Below are 20,799 nucleotides of genomic sequence, written 5' to 3' on the forward strand. Positions count from 1 at the left end.
TGATTACCACCTACCATCCGCCCTCAGCTGATGAATCAGTACTCCTCCATGTTGAACAACACTTCAAAGAAGCACTGAGGATAGCAGGGTCACAGAATATATTCTGGGTGGGGGACTTCGATGTTCATTATAAAGAATGCTTTGGTAGCACTACAACTGGTCAGGTTGGCCGAATCCTGAAGGACATATTTGCCAAATTGGTCTGTTGGTGAGCAAAGCAATCAAAAATAACTCATTTGACTTTGCCCTTGCCAATCTGTCACAGATGTGTCTTGCATGAAATTATTGATAGGAGTAACCACCACACAGTTCTTGTGGAGACAAAGTCCCATCATCAACTGAGAATACTTTGCATCGTGTTGTGTGGTACTTCCACCATGTTAAATGGGATATATTCAAAACAGATTTGGCAGCTCCAAACTGGGAATTCATAAAGAGCTGTCAGCCATCTGCAGCAGCAGAACTGTATACAACCACAATCTGTAACCTCATGGCCTGGCATATCCATCCTCTACCAATACCATCAAACCAGGGGATCAATCCTGGTTCAATGAGGAGTGCAGGGCAGCATACCAGGAGCAGCCCAAGGCATTCTTAAAAATGATGCCAATCTGGTGGCATTACAACATAGGACTACTTGCATTCCAAACAACAGAAGCAGCATGCAGTAGATAGAACTAAGCTGTCCCACAAACAAAGCTGTGCAGTCCTGCTACAACCAGTGATGAATGGTGGTGGACAATTAAACATCCGGAGGAGGAGGCTCCACAAATATTCCCTTCCTCAATGGTGAGGGGGGGGGGGGGCGCGTTGGAGCTTGTCCAGTACATCAGTGTAAAAGGCAAGGCTGACGTATTTGCAACCTTCGTGAGCTAGTAGTGCAGAATGGATGATCCATCTTGGCATTATCCTGAAGTCCCCAGAATCACAGATACGAGTCTTCAGCCTATTCAATTCACTCCACATACTGTTAAAAAATGGCTAAAAACACTGGATCCAGTAAAAGCTATGGGCTCTGACAACACCCCAGCAATAGTACTAAAGACTTGTGCTCCAGAAGAAGCTGCGTCCCTAGACAAGCTGTTCCAGTACTGTTATAACACTGGTATCTATCCAACAAAGCAGAAAATTGCCCGAGTATGGCCCGTCCATAAAATGCAGGGCAAATCCTAACCAGCCAATATCGCCTGCCATGAAAGCACACTTTATATTAAATAATGATTTTGAATCCACGGGCTGGAAACAGGAATTGAACCTTTTAAAATAGAGATTAACTTGTGACTTGAACTCACAGAAAAACATGGCTACACAATTTGCATCACTATATCGTCCATATTCCAACCCACTGAGATGGAGGCCTCATGAAGCAAAAACGCTTCAAAGACAATGACCTCAGGGGAATATGAGTGAACCAAATATCCTGTACCCATTAGCAAAGCATCAAGACAAACACCTAGGATACTCAACTAGGTGGAGACATACAATTAAACATAATCACTTGGATAATGGGACTTTGGCTGAGAAGGGGATCCTCATGTTACAATAGAATACACTAGCCATTCTTGAATCACTGGGTGAGTCACATGACAAGCCAATCCTTTGTGTTTAAGCATCTTCTTTCTCTGAAGTATAGTACAAGCAACTGAAACACTAAAGGAACAAGACCTGAGTGGGTTACTTCCCTCTGTCTCAACTTGCAAGCTTTGAGTCCCGTTGGCTGATTGTAGCTATCTAGGTGCAACAGACAGAAACTTCTCAGAGGCAAACAATTGTCCACCAGTGTCTCCAGAAGAACAAACAAATTGTTCATCTTTAAATCATCTTGATAAGGGAAAGCAGCGGGACCACTAAATTCAGCCTGAAGCCAGCCAAGTCACCAACCTCCACAAACCGTATACACCTTTGATTTTTACCAGTGTCTAACTTGCTTAATCTATCCTTCCCCAGTCTGTAATATATTTGTGTGTGTGGGAACCTTGAGTGTATGTATGTGGGCGCACAAGTCAGAGCACATTTTATTATTTTACTTAGACTGGGTTAAGTACAATGAAAGCTATCCTATTTTCTTAGTTAAAACTCCAGAAAACCGGTCTGATTGTATCTTATATGATCATAGCATGTAACTAGTTAAACACCAAATGAGTTGGCAACTATATCCTTTTCAAACCAAACCTGTTGCGGTCCAACGAGGAGTGGATAAAGAGGGAATCCATTCGACTCCTCCTTATGAACATACAAGGAACAAGGGTAGGCTGTTCAGCCCCTTGAGCCTGCTCCACCATTTAATAAGATCATGGCTGATCTGGTAGTAACTTCAAATCGGCATCCCGCCTGCCCCGATAACCTTTCACCCCCTTGTTTACCAAGAATCTATCCGCCTCTGCCTTAAAAATATTCAAAGACTAGTGAGGAGGATAGCTGTAAACTGCAGGAGGATATCAATGGACTGGACAGGTGGGCAGAGCAGTAGCGAATGGAATTCAACCTGGAAAAGTGTGAGGCAATGCACTTGGGGAGGGCTAACAAGGCAAGGGATTACACTATGAATGGAAGGACCCTGGAAAATACTGAAGATCGGTGGGACCTTGGTGTTCATATCCACAGATCCCTCAAGGTAGCAGGGCAGGTAGGTAAGATGGTTAAGAAGGCATATAGGGTACTTGCCTTCATTAGCCGAGGCACAGAATACAAGAGCAGGGAGGTTATGCTGGAACTGTGTAAAACCGCTGGTTAGGCTACAATTGGAGTACTACTTGCAGTTCTGGTTAGCACATTATGGGAAGGACGTGATTGCACTGGAGAGGGTACAGAGGATATTTACCAGGATGCTGCCTGGGCTGGAGGATCTGAGCTATGAGGAAAGATTGTATAGGCTGGGGTTATTTTCCTTGGAGCAGCAAAGGTTGAGAGGAGACCAGATAGCGGTGCATAAGATTCTGAGGGGCATAGATAGGGTGGATAGGAAGGTGCTTCTTCCATTAGTAGAGGAATCAATAACCAGGGGGCATAGATTTAAGGTAAGAGGCTAAGAGGGGAATTGAGGAGAAACTTTTTCACCCAGAGGGTGTTGGGAGTCTGGAACTCACTGCCTGAAGAGGTGGTTGAGTCAGAAACTCTAGTAACATTTAAGAAGAATTTAGATATTCACTTATGTTGCTATAGCCATCAGCACTATGGGCTAAGTGCTGGAAAATGGGATTAGCGTAGTCAGATCTTTGTTGACTTGCGTGGACATGATGGGCCGAATGGCCTCCTTCTGTGCTGTAAACATCTATGAGTGAGTCTAATCGAATTGTAAAATTTCAGTTAATAATACTAAAAAACAGATAGCCAAATAAAATGTGATTCTTGATTTATGTTTTTATTCATGTCAGCTTTAATACTGATGCAAGATGAGGAGAGATTGGGTTGACCAGGCCTGGAGTTTAGAAGAATGAGGGGATCTCACTGAAATGTATAAAATTCTGACAGGGATGGACAGACTGGATGAAGGGATGATGTTTCCTCTGGCTGCGGGTCTAGAACAAGGGATCACAGTCTCAGGATATGGGGTAGGCCATTTAGGACTGAGATGAGGAGAAATTACTTCACTCAGAGGGTGGCGAACCTGTGGAATTCTCTACCTCAGAAGGCTGCGGAGGCCAAGTCATTGAATATAGTTAAGAAGGGAATAAATAGATTTCAAGACTCTAAAGGCGTCAAGGGATAGAGGGAGAGAGCAGGAGTATGGCGTTGAGATAGGGGGTCAGCTATGATCATATCAAATGGCAGAGCAGGCTCAAAACACCGCATGACCTACTCCTTCTCCTATTTTCTATGTTCCTATGTTGCTACATTACTGAGTCTGTCACAGAAGATCAATTTGATTCCAATTTCAAATTGGCATGTGCCTCCTTGAAGCAAACCAAAGAGAAACATAGCTATGTAAAGGGACTAGACAGGATGCAGAGGCAATCAATAAAAATGATTGCAAAATGAAATTGAGCTATAAAGGAGATTAGACAACAGTTTAGTTCTGCATCTAATTGAAAGAAAATTGCAGGGAAACCTCACTGGGCTCTTATCTATTTCTGGTGAGATAATGATCTAGATTTGATGACACATTGCTCAAATACGCTGTGGTATTTAAAGTTACAGATTTAGCTGTATAAGTCTCTTACCGTTCTAATTTTGTTTGAATATGAATTCAGTAGTTGTATTTACCACAATACTAATTTCTATTGCCTCTATCAGTTGAAAATTCTCTCCTGAATACTATAGTTCATATTTCCTTGGTAACAAGATGGGAACAAGATAAACAAACTATGGCTTGCAGACACATAACAAATGGTTCCCTAATTGTTAATTGATCAGGTCTGTTGATAATGTTTTTAGGAGAGCATCCTATCTTGTCATAACTGTAAAACAATTAATCTTAATTTCTTCCTGAATCATTTTAATTAGAAAAATCTCATTTCTCAACACTGATTTCAATTAAAGTTCCTCATTTTACTCTTTGGTCAGAATTTTCCCAGCTCAGATGAGGCTGACTTGGAGGCAGAGGAGGCCAAGAAAATAGGGGTGAGCTGCATCAAGACAGCTTCCTAATGCATTCCTGCGATGGAGGGAATTTCTCAGGGACAGGCAGGAATGCAGATTGGCTGCCTGCACCATGGAGGCCGGCAGCCAATTTACTTGTTTAAGACCTTAATTAGTGGTGATTGCAGCATCAGAATGACATCCCTGTGCAGTCAAGGGACGCTATCAGAGTCAGAGGTTCCATCCCCCAGGGAGGCACCCACATCCCCAATGATCCAGGCAGAGGTGCTTCACTTCTGACCCAAGGGACTTACCGCTTTCTCCCTCTTAAATAATTACCTACTATTAAGGTTCAAAGGGCATATAAAAATGGAGACGCCCTTGTGGTTTACTACACGGCAGTGCCCAGCTCTCCCAGTAAGGCTACCAAGGATCTACAACTGCCACCCGTGTGTTTTGGCCAAAAGCATCTGGAGTCCACCCACCAAACTTAATAGGACAGTAAGCACGGAGGTGGCGACTTAGTGTTATGCACGGAAGATGGTAAATGCCAAGCTGCTCAAATCCCAGAGGGAAACTTTGCAATTTGTATTTATTTTGAGATGCAGGCTTTGAATTCAGTAAAAAGGCCACCGAGGATTGGAAGGTTTTTACAAAACTAAATTAAACATTTATTAATAAAAGAAATAATGTTAAGCACATACATAGATCTACAAAATACTACTATGATAACTCCTAGCTCCCCTAATTAATCTAACTCCCAGTTACACCTCTGTAAAGACAACAGTAAAAACATAAATTTTAAAAGACCCAGCCAAAGTAACATGATACCCTGAACAGTCAAATTCAAAGTGAGCTTTCTTAACTTCAGTTCTTGCAGACCACAGTTTAGGCACAGAAGCTGGAGGCTTCTCACACCTGTTAGATCTTAGAATTCCTTCCCTTGCACACAGCCTTCTCTCCTTTATATGTATTTCCCCCTTTGAATGCAAATTCCTATTGTTTCACTATATCTTTGGACTTCACCTCTCTCTTAATAAAAATCTACCATAGTACCAATGTTACTAGTAATCTCTGTGAAAAATAAACACACTGTTTCTTAACTTCCCCTGGCTAGGTGAAACATTTCACCCCCTCTTTTTAATTCAAGCTAGTCTGGTTTATTTAAAAAAGTAAGTGTCCCCTTTACACCTCACATTCTAATTTCCTCATGTTTACCTACTCAGCATTTCAAACCTAATTTCCCATCATATACATCAAAGCACCCAGACCAGCTGTCTGTAATTCAATTAAAGCACACACACAGACCCCACTATTACTCTACAATAAATTCCACTAACATTATGAAATTTGTTATATCTTCCTGACATCCCACTCCTTATTAAAAAAAAAATCATAATTTAAAAACACAGCTTTATTTTTTGAACCCACCTTTCATTACCTTCTATAATTATTACACTATTACATTACCAGGTGCATGCATTAACGTTTCTGACGAATTCTTTGCCACAGAAATCTCAAAATGCTGTAACCAAACTCAGTTTCCCTTTCGATCATTGAATATCCTCTCTGTTGTACATTTAACTTCCATGAAAAATACCCTATCGGTTTCTCAATTCCAGTGTCATCTTCTTGTAACAACACAGCCCCTATGCCTATATCTCTCGCATCAACAGCCAACTTAAATTGCTTGGCATAGTTGGGTACTGTCATAACTGGTGTTGTAGTTAATATAGTTTTCAAACTGTCAAACGCCTTCTGACATTCCTGTCCATTGAAACTTCTTGTTATTTTTTAATAGTTCAGTCAATGGAGCAACCACACTGCTAAAATTTGGTCCAATTTCTGGTAAAACCCACTCATGCCCAGAAATCTCAAAACTTCTCATTTTGTTGCAGGCATGGTTAAATCCACAATAGCCTCAATTTTCACAATTCTCAGAGCCACCTTACCACGTCCAATGGTATAGCCTAGATATGTAACTTGCGCTTTTGCAAATTCATTTTTAGCCAAGCTCATCACCAAATTAGCTTCTTGTAATCGAGTAAATAATTCTCCCAGAGGTTGAAAATGCTCCTCTCACATTTTACTGAAAACTACCAAGTTGTCAATATAAACAGCACAGTTACTCAGTCCTGCAATTACTTTGTTTGTCACTCTTTGAAATGTTGCAGATGCATTTTTCATGCCAAACGGCATGAGTTTAAACTGATATAGTCCATCTGGCATTAGAAAAGCCAATATCGTCTTTGCTCTCTCCGAAAACAGTACCTGCCAATATCCTCTTAGCAAGTCGATCTTTGTGATAATTTTTGATTGTCTCACTTTCTCAATGCAATCTTCCAACCATGGTATAGGATATGAATCCACTTTTGTCACTGCATTCACCTTTCGATAGTCCACACACACAGCCTTTGTGTTCTATTCCATTTCAGTACAAACACAATAGGCAAACTCCAGTTACTGCAACTAGACTCAGTGATATCATTTTGAAGCATGAATTCGATTTCTTTCTGTACTTGTGATAACTCTTCCAGATTTAATCTATAAAGACAAAAAACAGAATTACCTGGAAAAACTCAGCAGGTCTGGCAGCATCGGCGGAGAAGAAAAGAGTTGACGTTTCGAGTCCTCATGACCCTTCAACAGAACTAGAACTATAGTTTTTAATCTATAAAGATGTTGCCTTATCAAAAATGAAACTTTTGATTTATAGACACATAATTTATAGCTAAATTTGTCCTCCCCAACTTATTTCCACAAATAGCTTTGTGTGACTGCAATAGCTTCTCCAAATCACATTGACATTCATCTGGAAGGTAACTCAATATTACAATTAAATTTTAAAGCATCCCTTCACTTTCCAATTTGATTAGAAGAAAATCAATTTCAGGATCCTGCATCTCTATCTCTTTCTCATTATCTACCACCACTAATACATCCTTTTGGTCCTCTTACCTGTCATAGTACTTTTTAAACATATTTACATGACACAACCCCTGCGTCTCTCTTCTATCTGGAGTATTTATTAAATAATTTACTTCACTCAGCTTCTTTGCAATCCTGTAAGGCCCACTAAACCTTGCCTTTAATGAGTCACCCAGTAACAGAACTAGTACTTTCTCCCCAGCAACAAAGCTACGAGCTGTAGCTTTCCTGTCTGCCTTCACTTTCATCACTTGCTGTGATATCTTTAAATATTCCCCAGCTAACTCACATGCTCTGTCCAACCTCTCTCTGAAGTTTGATACATAATCTAGCAGAGTACTTTCTGAATTTTTTCATGAATCAATTTTAGTGGTCCCCTTGCCTCATGACCATAAACTAGTTCAAAAGGACTAAAACCAGTTGATGCATTAGGAGCATCCCTAATATCAAGTAACAAGAATGAAATTTCCCTATCTCAATCCTGTGGATAATCCTGACTGTATGTCCTCATCATAGTATTTAACATATAATGCCATCTTTCCAAAGCCCTTTGTGACTCAGGATGGTAAGCTGTTGACTTAAGTTGTTTTATCCCAAAACTGTGCATTACTTCCTTAAACAGCTGTGACATGAAGTTTGAACCCTGATCTGATTGCATTTCCTTATTTAAACCATATCATGTAAAATAATTTGTTACCTCTTTCACAATTTTCTTTGTTGTAATATTTCTCAAAGATACCGCTCAGGAAACCTGGTTGACACATCCATTAGTGTCAGTAAGTACTGATTTCCACTTTTAGTCTTAGGGAGGGGTCCTACATAATCAATCATGACCCTAGTAAAATGTTTTTCAAATGTTGGAATTGGAATTAAAGGTGCTGGCTTAACCACTGCTTGTGGTTTTCCTATCATCTGGCAAGTGTGACATGTTCTACAGGATTTGACTACATCTCTATACAATCCAGGCCAATAAAATGCTTTTATTTTTTCACCTGTGTTTTTCAAATTCCTAAATGTCCCCTCCATTGGAATTTTATGAGTAATTCTCAGAATCTCATTTCTATATCCAGATGGTATTACAATCTGATACACATTCCTCCAGCTCTCTTTTGCTGAAACATAATACAGCCTCCATTTTCTCATTAAAACATTATCCTTAAGGTAATAACATCTGGAATACATTTTGCCTCTGCTTCTGAGTAAGCTATCTAATATAGCTGTTTTATTTGTGAATCCTTTTTCTGTAACTCCACTAGTTAAACACCTCAGCTAAATTGTCCTCTGTTCTTTCCTCCTGAACTATGTTATAAAACACAGTGCCAGCTCATTGGACTTCCGCACCTTCTCCCTGCCTTTGAAACAAGAAGAATAGGAAGTTCAGTCTGTGAGCCTATGATCTTATTATCCCACAATCTGGAAAGAATCCAGGATGCTCTCTCTGCAACACTTCTGTTGAAAACACTTCTACAGGCTGCTCAATTACCATAGGCATCACCCACATCTGGGACCCAGCTGTATCACCACCTAAAATAAATTGAACCCCTGCAAAAGGCAGCTTTTGCACTACTCCAACAATCACTTCACCTGTTTTCCACTTACTCTTTAAATTTACCTTCCACAATGGAATAGGTTCAGCATCTTCATGAACCCCACCTGTTCCTGCAATACTCCCTCTGAACAGCAAATGTCACTAAAGCACAACATTAAGGATTGACTAGCCCCTGCGTCTCTTAAAATTTTAATATTTTTGCCTACTCCACCCTATACACATGGAAAGACTTTCCTTTCACACACAAAATCTTTAAGCTTTTTTGCATCCTGTTCCTCAAAATCCCCTTGGGTAAATTATGAACACATCCCCACTACTTTACCTATCACTGATTCTTTCTGTTTTACCCATACACAACCCACTGTTTTTTCCTGTGCCTGAACTTTTCTGTACCCCAATAATCCCAACAGATTTTCCCTGCAATTCCCTGACACTGACTTTGTGTGACCAACTTTATTAGAATGAAAACACCTTAATTTACGAATGTCAGTTCTACCCTCAGCACCTTCCTTTTCATTCCACCTACTCCTTCTCTTCCCCGACTACCCACCTTTCTTTCATGTTCCCACTTTCTCTGCTTCTCCGATTTAAAAGGGTGATGAAAGAACAGTTTAGCCCCATGTACTAACTCATAATCATCTTTGCTGTTTGTCTTACTGTTTGAACCCTCTGTTCCTCTGCATGAGTTCTCAATACCGAAGGAATTGAATCTTTAAATTCTTCCAAAAAATTACTTCGCCATAGCTGCATATGTCATCTCTATCTTTAGTGCCCGCATCTGCTGGTAAAAATTACTTTGTTTACTCTTTCAAAATCAATATAAGTTTGCCCAAGCTGTTTTCTGATACTCCTAAATTTCTGCCTGTATGCCTCAGCAGCCAACTCACATGCATTCAAAATAGCTCTCTTTATCACATCATAGTTCACTGACATTTTTTCTGAGTGATGCATAAACCTCATGTGCTCTACTCACCAACCTGCATTGTAACGCCAATGTCCAGTTTTTCTGTGGCCATTTCATCTATTTAGCTATCTTCTCAAATGAATTAAAGAATACTTCAAAGTTGTACAAGCTTTGTAAGAGCTTATATAAGTTTAAACATCTCCCCACTGGGTTTTAGGTTAAATATTTTTTCATCATCAGAACTTTCCTCAGAATCTGATATCTATTTCTTGACTTCCAGCCTTTTAAGCTGGTATTCCCTTTCTTGTTCCTTCTCTCTTTTCCTTGCCTCTGTTTCTTTTACCTTCTTTCTTGCTTGGAATTCCAGTTCTAGCTTCCTTTCCTTCTCCTACCTTTCACCCTTTGAAATGTCCTTTCTTTTTCTGCTGCTTCTAGTTCCAGCTTTTCATTTCCAATTCCATTTCCTTTTCGTTTGCCTCCAATTCAAGTTTTCTCATCTCCTTTGCTTGTTCAAATTCAAGCCTCTTCATTTCTAACTGAAGTCTCACTACCTCCAGCTGTGATTCACTAGTGTCAGGTATCACTTCCAACTTTAAATGCTCTGCTAATCACTTCAACTATGTCTGCTTTCTTTGCCCCTATAGGTAAAACACTTGCAACTTTTCTGCCAACTCTGTTAGCTTACCCTTAGATACTTCTTGTAACCAAATCAGAGTTATAGCTTCTAATTCCAAATATGTTTTAGCCATGAATACAGCCATTTTTGCAGTCTCACCACTTTAAAAATACCTCACAACAACTCCTGAACTTAAAGTGCTTCTTACACTCGTAACCTTAAGATTCACTAACTCCAAACCCATGAAGGAAATTCAAATTTTTCCTGAACGAGCCCCCAATTTTGTTAGGGCATGGCAGATGGTAAATGCTAAGCTGCTCAAATCCCATAGGGAAACTTAAAGCAGCTGTCATAATTCTTTACAATTTGTATTTATTTTGAGATGCAGGCTTTGAATTCAGTAAAAAGAAGGCCACTGAGGCTCAGAGGGTTTTTACAAAACTAAATTAAACATTTATTCATAAAAGAAACAATGTTAAGCATATATATAAGTTGACATATTATTACTATGATAACTCCTAGCTCCCCTAATTAATCTAACTCCCAGTCACACCTCTGTTAAAGCATCAGTAAAAACATATAGATTTTAAAAGACCCAGCCAAAGTAACACGATACCCTGAACAGTCGAATTCAAAGTGAGTTTTCTTAACTTCGGTTCTTGCAGGCAGCAGGTTGGGCACAAAGGCTGAAGGCTTTTCACACTTGTTAGATCTCAGAATGCCTTCCCTTGCACACTGCATTCTCTCCTTTATACATATTTCCCCCTTGAACGCAAATTCCCATTGTTTCATTATGGCAGGTTTTTCCGGTCAGCAAGGGGGGGGTGGGGCCCGATCGCCGACGCATCAAGTGACGCGGGGATATGCCGGGCGTGCATCCCAATGTCACCCCGCGTCATTTAGACTTTCAGTTTGGAGAGCATGCAGCCGTGCGCACCCGCCGAACTGTCAACGGCCTATTAAGGTCATTAAAAAACGAATTAACTTGATTAATGGACCTGCCCATCCAACCTTAGGGTTGGCGGGCAGGCCAAGAGCCCAGGTGAATCTCTTTCAGGCTGGATGAGGTTTCATGAGGGCTTTTAAATGTTTATCAAATGTTTAAATAAAAGTTAAGGACATGTCCCAACTCATGTGACAGTGTCACATGAAGGGACATGTCAGGGGAATTTTTAAAATTACCTTTCTGTCAAATTTTGAATCGGAGCTGATCTCCCTGAGGCACCACTTTGCGCACGCACATAGTGCTTCCTGGCGGACATTTGCTGGGCGGGCCCTAAAAGGGCAGCCCCCCCCCCCCCCAACTCCCACTGACCGGGGCCGCCAACTGGAAAGCCAGCCACTGGCGCCCGCTCCCGCACTTTCCCCCCCAACGGGGGGGGTGGGTGGGGGGGATGTTCCCCTATGTCTCTGGATTTTACCTTTCTAGTAATAAAAATCTATTATAGTGCCAATGTTACCAGTAATCTTTGGGAAAAATAAACACATTGTTTCTTGACTTCTCTTGGCTAGGTGAAACTTTTCACCCCCTCTTTTGAATTTAAGCTCGCCTGGTTTATTTAAAAACGCAAATGTTCCCTTTATACCTCACATTCTAAAAATTTCCCCATGTTTACCTACTTAGCTTTTCAAATCTAATCTAAATGACGCGGGGTGATGTATCCATCTGATACATCAAAACACCCAGGCCAGTTGTCTGTAATTCAATTAACATACACACACACACAATTACTGTAGTTTACAATAAATTCCAACATTATGAAAATTATTGTATCTTCCTGACACCAGAGGTAGGGATACTATCACTGCAACACAAGGTCTCCTTCTGAAATGCAGTCACTGTTATTATGTATTATTAGGTAAACATGACAAACATTTTGCACAAAGTATGTTCCAAAAGTCTGAAATGGCATTAATGATCGGTTACCCTGTTTATCTTCTTTAAATTCTGCCACATTATTTTTAGCAAATACAGGGTAAGAAGATGCATCTCAGTTTAACATCTCAATCAAAGGGTAACATCACCAACAATGCACCATTAATAAGGGTCCAACTTAAAACTTTACTGTCTCTTTTTCTTTTTAGCTACTAACTATGCCACGGTACAATTATACCATTTTCTGGGTTTATCTCAGGTTTCTACTACTACTGCTTTTATACATAATCTGGTGACAACCATAAGGTTCTAATTTTTTTTTTTGAAGTATCTAATTCTTGAACTTAAGTCAATGGAAATTTTTTTGACACTTGGACATATTTATGTGAAAATATGAAAGGCATTTGGAAAATCATGATAAAATCAAACATAATGAGTATAGTTTTATTAAAGGGAAATTGTATTTGACAAATTTATTAGAGTTCTTCAAGGATATAGCAAGCAGGGTGGATAAAGGGAACCAATCGATGCAGTGTATTTTTATTTCAACGAGGCATTTGATAAAGTGCCACATGAAAGGTTATCACACAACATAAGTGCTCATGGTGTTTTGGGTGACATATTAGCATGGATAGAGGATTGACTAAATAACAGGAAACAGAAAATCGGAAAAAATGTGTCAGTTTCAGTTTGGCAAACTATAACTAATGGAGTGCCAAAGGGGTCAGTACTAGGGCCTCAGCTATTTAAGCTATGTTAATTACATGGATGAAGGGACAGAAATCATTCTAGCCAAATTTGCTAATGGTACAATTAGAGATGAGAAAGCAAGTTGTGAAGAGGACACAAGAGTCGGCAAGGAACATAGATAGGTTAAGTGAGTGGGTAAAATGGAGCATATTGTGGGGAAAATGTGAGCTTATCCACTTTGGTAGGAAGAACAGAAAAGCAGAATATTATTCAAATGGAGAAAGACTATAGAACACTGCAGTACAGAGAGATCCAGGTGTCCTTAAACATGAATCACAAAAAGTTAGCAGGCATGTACAGCAAGTAATTAGGAAGGCAAATGGAAAGTTGGCCTTTTTGCAAGGGGGATGGAATATAAAAGTAGGGAAGTCATGTTATATACAGGGCATTGGTGAGAGTATACTTAGAGTACTGCATACAGTTTTGTTGTCCTTATTTAAGGAGGGGCATACTTGCATTGGAGGCAGTACAGAGAAGGTTGATTCGTGGGATGAAGGCTTGTCATATGAAGAAGGTTGAGGGGGTTGGGCCTATACCCATTAGAGATTGGAAGAATGAGTGGTGATCTTATTGCAACATACAAGATTCTGAGGGGGCCTGACAGGGTAGATGCTGAGAGAATGTTTCCTCTCGTAAGGGAATCTAGAGCTGGGAGCTATAATTTCAAATTAAGGAGATTCCTATCTAAATGGAAATGAGGAGGAATTTCTTCTCTCAGAGGGTTGTAATATTTAGAATTTCCTACCTCAGACAGCATTGGAGGCTGTGCCATTCAATATACTCAAGGCCTAGTTAAGACAGTATTTTGACCTGCAAAGGGGTCAAGGATAATAGCAGGCAGGCAGGAATGTGAAATTGAGTCCACAATCAGATCAGCCATGATCATTTTGAATGGCAGAGCAGGCTTGAGAGGCTGAATGGCCTATCCCTGTTTCTATTTCTCATGTCCTTAAAGTGGTGTAACATGTTAGATACCAACTTCCAGTGCTCAGGAATGGGGAAATGCAGGGTAATTCTCCACCTCAACTGCACTGAGGTAGGAAAAAACTGATTGATGGCTAGGAATGTTCCTCATTGAAGAGGAGAGAAAATAATAAGTTAAATCATCCTGAGCCAATATTGTAGCATTCAAATCAGAATGGCATAAATGGAGGGTTGGAAATAGCCTGCCCTCAAGAGTTGAAATATGGGGAAAGATTGCACAAATTTGCCCTGCATTCCCTTGAGTTTAGGTTGTTGAGGTGATCTAATCAACCTGTTTACAATGATAAAGGGCATGGATAGGGTAAATACAGAGAACAGGGAATCCAGTCAAAAGAGCATAATCTTAAAATTAGAGTTAGGGCATTCAAGAGTGAAATCAGGAAGTATTTTTTCCAGACAAAAGCTGGTGAAAATCTGAAACTGGCCCTCAAAAGGCTGTGCTTACCATGCAGAGTCAAGTCAAATTTTCAAGTCTGAGAATAGTAGATTTTTGTTAGCTAATGCTATTGAAGGCAAGAAAATAGAGTTGAGGTGCGAACCAGTCAGTACTAGTTGAACAGTGGAGCAAGCTCAAGGGGTTGAAGGGCTTATCCTTGAAGGAACTTCACTGATGAAGCAGCTGAAGATGGATGTCCTAGGCCCAACCATCTTTGGGTTTCATCAATGACCTTCCTTCCATCATAAGGACAGAAGTGGGGATATTCGCTGATGATTGCACAATGTTTAGCACCATTTGCGACTCCTCAGATATTGAAGCAGTTCATGTCCAAATGCAGCAAGATCTGGACAGTATCCAGGTTTGGACTGACAGGTGGCAATTAACATCCATACCACACAAGTGTCAGGTGACTGCCATCTCCAACAAGAGAGAAGTGAACCATTGCCCCTTGACATCCAATGGCATTACCATCACTGAATCCCCCATTATCAACAACTTGGGGGTTGCCATTGACCAGAAACTGAACGGGACTAGCCATATAAATACTGTGCCTACAAGAGCAGGGCAAAGGCTAGGAATCCTACAGTGAGTAACTCAATTCCTGACTCCCCAAAGCCTGACAATCATCTACAAGGCACAAGTCAGAAGTGTAATGGGATACTCTCCACTTGCCTGGGTGATTACAGCTCCAATAACACTCAAGAAGCTTGATACCAGCCAGGACAAAGCAACCCACTCGATTGGCAACCCATCCATAAAACTTCACTCCCTCCATCACCGACGCACAGTGGGCAGCAATGTGTACCATCTAAAAAATGTACTGCAGGAACTCACCAAGCCTCCTTTGACAGCACCTTCCAAACCCATGACTGTTATCATCTAGAAGGACAAGGGCCGCAAATGCATGGGAACACCATCACCTCCAAGCCACTCACCATCATGACTTTGAAGTATATTGCCATTCCTTCACTGTCGCTGGGTCAAAATCTTGGAACTGCCTCCCTAACAGCACTGTGGGTGTACCTATGCCATATGGACTGAAACGGTTCAAGAAGGCAGCTCACCATCACCTTCTCAAGGCAATTAGGAATGGGCAATAAATCCTGTCCTAGCCAAAGAAACTCACACCTCACGAATGAATTATTTAAAAAAATTATATTCCTATGATTGTCATTTAAAGAATAAACAGCTATTTCAATTATTTTAAACAAAAACTATCTACACAGACTCATCTGGCTTATCTGGAAAATTGGAAAAATGTCTATTTTTTGTTACAGATGAGAATTCATTCGATCAATTCAGTTCTCTGACCCAGAGATTACTGCACTTTGGCCACAGGCATGTCCATTGAACTCTATGATTACTGTAGTTTCCACTGCATAAAGGGAAAGATTTTAAGCTGAAAGTGGCACAGTTAAATATCATTATTACAAACTGGCTGATCTCTGCAAAACACTAATGCAGTCCTCACATTTTTAACTGGCTCCAGGCTCAAAAGAACTAATGCCACAAAATTACTTACTTGCAAAAGTATGTTCCAAGAATACAATATTTTATTATGTTCAGTCTCAAATATTGCAATTCATTCAGTACGCAATCACACTGTAAAAGGAAAGAAAAAAAGAAACAATTTTAGTACTTATTTATAATTCAAAGTAAGTTGGCTCTCGCAAGTAATGTTAACTCTTCAACCCACTCTATCAAGTTTGTAAGGAATGCGGATCAGAATATTTCCAAGCATAAAAAATACAGTGCTGGGATCCAACACCATAGTCCAAATTTTCCAATCAGGTTTGGAACCCCTGTTTCCGATCCTGATCAGACAAAAAACTACCCACTTACTTTCCTCTGATTTTTCAAGCCAATCTTCTGATGGAGAATCCTGCAGAATTCAGTCAGTGCAGGAAACCTTGGAGGGTGCAGCGGAAAGGCTCTGTGCAAGAAGCCACGGCCCTTTTAAACCGCACCAGCTGCCATATTCTAGTAAGAGTTTAAGTGTCCCAAAGCATCTCAGTATGTTTGTGTATGAGTGTATGGATGAATATAAAGGTGCATAAGTGGATAGGATGGGTGAGATAAGTAGGTAAGGGAGTAGGGTGAGTCAGGTAAGTGGGAAAGGGGGTTGATAGGATGAGTGGGTAAGGTGGCAGCTGGGTAAGATGTTGGGGTCGGGTCAGGTCAGGTCAAGTCAAGGGAGGTCAGAGGGCGGGGGGGTGGGGTAGTTTGTTGGTGGGGGCTAGTCAGGTCAGGTCAGGTTGGGGTTCAGTTGTATAGTTACCCAGGAGTTAGACTAGGATTTTTCTGTCAAACATTTCCTGGATATCTATTCAGGTGAGTAAGTTAGAACCATCTGAAGTCTCTGACTCTAACTCAGAGTCGGAGACTTTTTCAGAGGGTGCCGGCAGCAGGTGAATTGCTCATTGGAAATTCAAACTTCTTGGGCAATTGTCACAGAGTCAGTGCATTGGGTCTTCCAACGGGTCCTATTGCGCATATTGTTGGGGGTGGGGGGGGTTGTTGCTGGAGGTTACATCCAGTCTCCAAGGATCCGGAGACTGGAAGCTCTGGACCATAGTGCCAGATTTGTTATGCTGTGTTGGAGTTGACAAAATCAGATGCGTGTTTTTGAGAAATAAGCCAAACCTCAAGACATTCATCTTTTCACAGTATCACAGTAATTTTGCAGTGCAGAATGAGGCCTTTCAGCCCATTGAGTCTGCACTGGCTCTCTGAAAGAGCATTCCAACTAGTCCCACTCCCCTGCCTTATCCCCATTAACCTTGCGTATTCTCTCTATTCAGGTATCGGTCCATTTCCCTTCTGAATACCTCTACCGAGCCTGCCTCCACTCTTTCAGGAAGTTTGTTCCAGATTCCAACCACCCCCTGGGTGAAAAGTACTGATGGCTTTGAAAACATTACATTCAATTTATCTAATTTGCCTGGAAATTTCTGATGTTTTGCAGAAAAAATGAGTTATTTTGCGTTTGGTGGAATGGCTTTGATACAACAATGTATTTAGCCTCTGACTGCAGCAAACATATGGTTGAAAATTTAAATGAACCAAATACATTAATAGTTATTTTTGCAGACATTCATAAATATTGTGCAGTGAAATTACAACTTGAATACATGCTACATCTTCTCAAGCATCATAATATATTTCAAACTGACCTGCATTTCACTGCATTTAATAGTTCTGCAAGGTCCATTTTTCATTATGCAGCACCTGTTTGGAATGCTGAACTTAGCAAAGGTGATGTGAACCAGCACGAAAGGAGTACTGAAACTGATCCTAGGTAACACATCCTAAAGCTGCTCTGAAACAATCAAACAACTTTCATTTGCTGAAAGACAGAAAAATCTCTGTCTGGACTTTGCTAGAAAACGCTTGAATCCTGCCACCCATTGTCACTATTTCTTGCCACAACCAAACAAAAGTAAATGTGCGATAGAATTAAGAAAAGACATCACTCTGCAAATAAGATATTGAATCAACAGACCACGAGACAGCCCAATCCCTACTTTATAAAACTAATAAATTGTATGTAAATAATTGAGAACTTAATTAACTCAACCTGACAAATCACAATCTATGGACTTTAATACAAAATGCAGAAAGCAATAGACCTTCTCATTTCTATTCTAAAAATTAAGGAGATCTCTATTTTGCAACTTGCTGCAATTATTTATATACTGAAATGATCATTATTGTGCAATAAGTTTATGCTTTTATTTTATTTTAATTAATTTCCATAACTATGTTATGAATTCTGATCACTTGTTTTATTTGTATTGTCGTCATAGCCTGCCACCATGATTTTTCAATAAACCAGCCAATTATCTGTCTAAATATCAAGGGAAGCTCCAAACAGGCAGATTTGCAGGGGAGGGTGGGGGTGGTCCATAAAATGCCATAGGTGCCTTTTCTGCACCTACCAGCCCACCCCTGCCACCGCCACAATTTTATGAATGGCAGGAGAGGCATCAGGCTGCCCACCCTTGTGTCAACTGAGGTCTTCAAGTGGCTTATTAATGCCAGAAAGAGGGGCTGACACGAGGAAGAATTCCCTATCCCCACATCAACATTGTCATGGAAGAGGGAGCCATGGAAATCACAAGGGTCACCCCGCAAGAGCAAGTCAGGGAAGGAGAGATGGGCATACTTGGTGAGAAGGGTGAAAAAATATTGCAATCTGTAGATAAGGGGGTAGAGTGCCCTCTGTGACAGTGTGTCAAAGGCGCAGCTACATTGGGAAGGCTCAGCACCACAGACACTTCTGTTCTCAACAGCTAGTTCCCGATTTCTTCTCCTGTCTCCCACAGGTTCTGAAACGGAGGGGGAAAACCTGAGTCCTGTCACAGTCCCGGGACCATCAGAAGAAACTGATACGATGGGCAGCATCGTCACATCTTACAAGTACACCGTCTATCAGCACACTGGTGGGACCTTACGTATCCTTAGATGGGTGGCAACGGGTGATGAGCATCTGTGCAGAAGAATGTGAAAAAGGCAGAAGCAGCTGTGAGAATGACCCTTGGAAGACTGTGAGCATAATATACGAACATACAACTTAAGAGCAGGGTTAGGCCATTCGGCCGCTCAAGCCTGCTCTGCCATTTGGTAAGATCATGACTGATCTGATTGTGACCTCAACTCTACTTTACTGTTTACCACCTATACCCCTTGACTCCCTTGTTAATCAAGACTCTATCTAACTTAGTCTTAATAATATTCAATGACCCTGCCTCCACTGTTCTCTGGGAAAGAGAATTCCACAGACTAACGAGTCTCTGAAATAAAAAAATTCACCCTTTCCCCCTTCTCCCTATTGGGATACTCCCTGTTTTTAAACTGTGTCCCCTAGTTCTAGTCTCTCCCATTCTCCCTCAAGGGCAACCATCTTCTCAGCATTCATCCTGTCAAGTTCCCTCGATATCTTGTATGTTTCAATAAGATCACCTCATTCTTCCAAATTCCAACAGATACAGGCCCAACCTATCCAACCTTTCCTCATAAGATAACCTCTGCATCCCAGGAATCAGTTGAGCCAATCGTCTGTGAACTGCTTCTAAAGTAATTATTTCCTTTTTTAAGTAAGGAGAACAAAATTGTACAATGAAAATATGGACATATGATGCCAGACTCCTGAGCTTCCATTTTTTAATAGTGAGATTGGAAAAGAGAGGAGAGGCAGTAAAGGAGCAAAGAACGTGGAAGGAGGGCTGTCAAACCTCTGGACAGTGTCATGAACCTATCATTTTTTTAATATATTATTGTGGGATACTGTAAAGTAGGCTTATGTGTGTGGGGGTGTGGTTCTGTGTGTGGCTGATTTACTAAAATTACAGACGAATAAGCTGCAAGGTTGAAATTATCAAAAGAGTTAGGTACAAAAAGGAATTTGCAATACTAATGGACAAACTAAGTAAAGGGGAATTTGTGTTTTTAGATAAGGAGAAAAGTTGTTGGGCTTTCAAAGAGACATGATAAGGTTTTTATAACTGACAAGATAAATAATGTAGAGTATTACGTTTATTTTTCCCAAAAGTGCTGATCCAATGGCAACATAAAAGATTTTTATATTATGGGAAAAGTAAATTCGAAAGACGTGGGGACAATGGGATTTACAAATCAAAGAGGGAGAAATATATTTAAAGAAGGATGGAAGGCTCTATGAGGTGTGGCCATGTCAGGCTGGCAAATACCATCTGCCATATAATAACAACAGGTCACCATCATTCATTGGCAGTGAGAGCAGATCCATTCAATGTTGCATCTTCAATGGAAGAGCTGTTACAGAGAGCTCAAAAGAGTTCCAGACTATGCCATTCCCCTGGGCAAGATGGGCTCAGCTAAATGGGTCTGGATCTAATGAACCTTGGTGCTGACGGCATCCTGATGAAACCCTTGAGTCCTGCACCAAGCCCGGACACCATTCTGTCCAGCCAGGGTATCTCTGTATTTTGCATCTTCCCCTCCTCCTCCTTTTATCCACATCCTGCCTCTCCCTACATCCTGCCCCTCCTCTTCCTTCGATAAGCTGTGTCATTCCAGGGCTTAAATTAGAGGTCTGCCCCTCTCTTCAGGGCAGGAACAGCAACAGGAATCCAGCACGCAGCCTGTGTTGTTATTTTTATCAGCCACCTCTGTTCTCACTCCCATCAAGACCTAAAAATTGTGCCCACAGTGGGGATGTGAGGAAAAGCATTTTTATGCATTGAGTGGCAATAAT

At 40.8% G+C, this 20,799-nt stretch overlaps 1 protein-coding gene across 1 annotated transcript in view; it reads left to right on the forward strand.

The window, feature by feature from the left end:
- ankrd55 (ankyrin repeat domain 55) overlaps nucleotides 1–19,071 on the forward strand; it is a 147,162-nt gene extending 128,091 nt beyond the window's left edge. Inside the window, exon 15 of the mRNA XM_041183205.1 lies at nucleotides 18,890–19,071. Coding sequence (XP_041039139.1) covers nucleotides 18,890–19,071 — 182 coding nt within the window. The remainder of the gene's footprint in view (nucleotides 1–18,889) is intronic.
- The last annotated feature ends 1,728 nt before the right edge of the window (nucleotides 19,072–20,799 follow it).

Source organism: Carcharodon carcharias, chromosome 1, assembly GCF_017639515.1.
Source record: "Carcharodon carcharias isolate sCarCar2 chromosome 1, sCarCar2.pri, whole genome shotgun sequence".
Classification (NCBI taxonomy): domain Eukaryota; kingdom Metazoa; phylum Chordata; class Chondrichthyes; order Lamniformes; family Lamnidae; genus Carcharodon; species Carcharodon carcharias.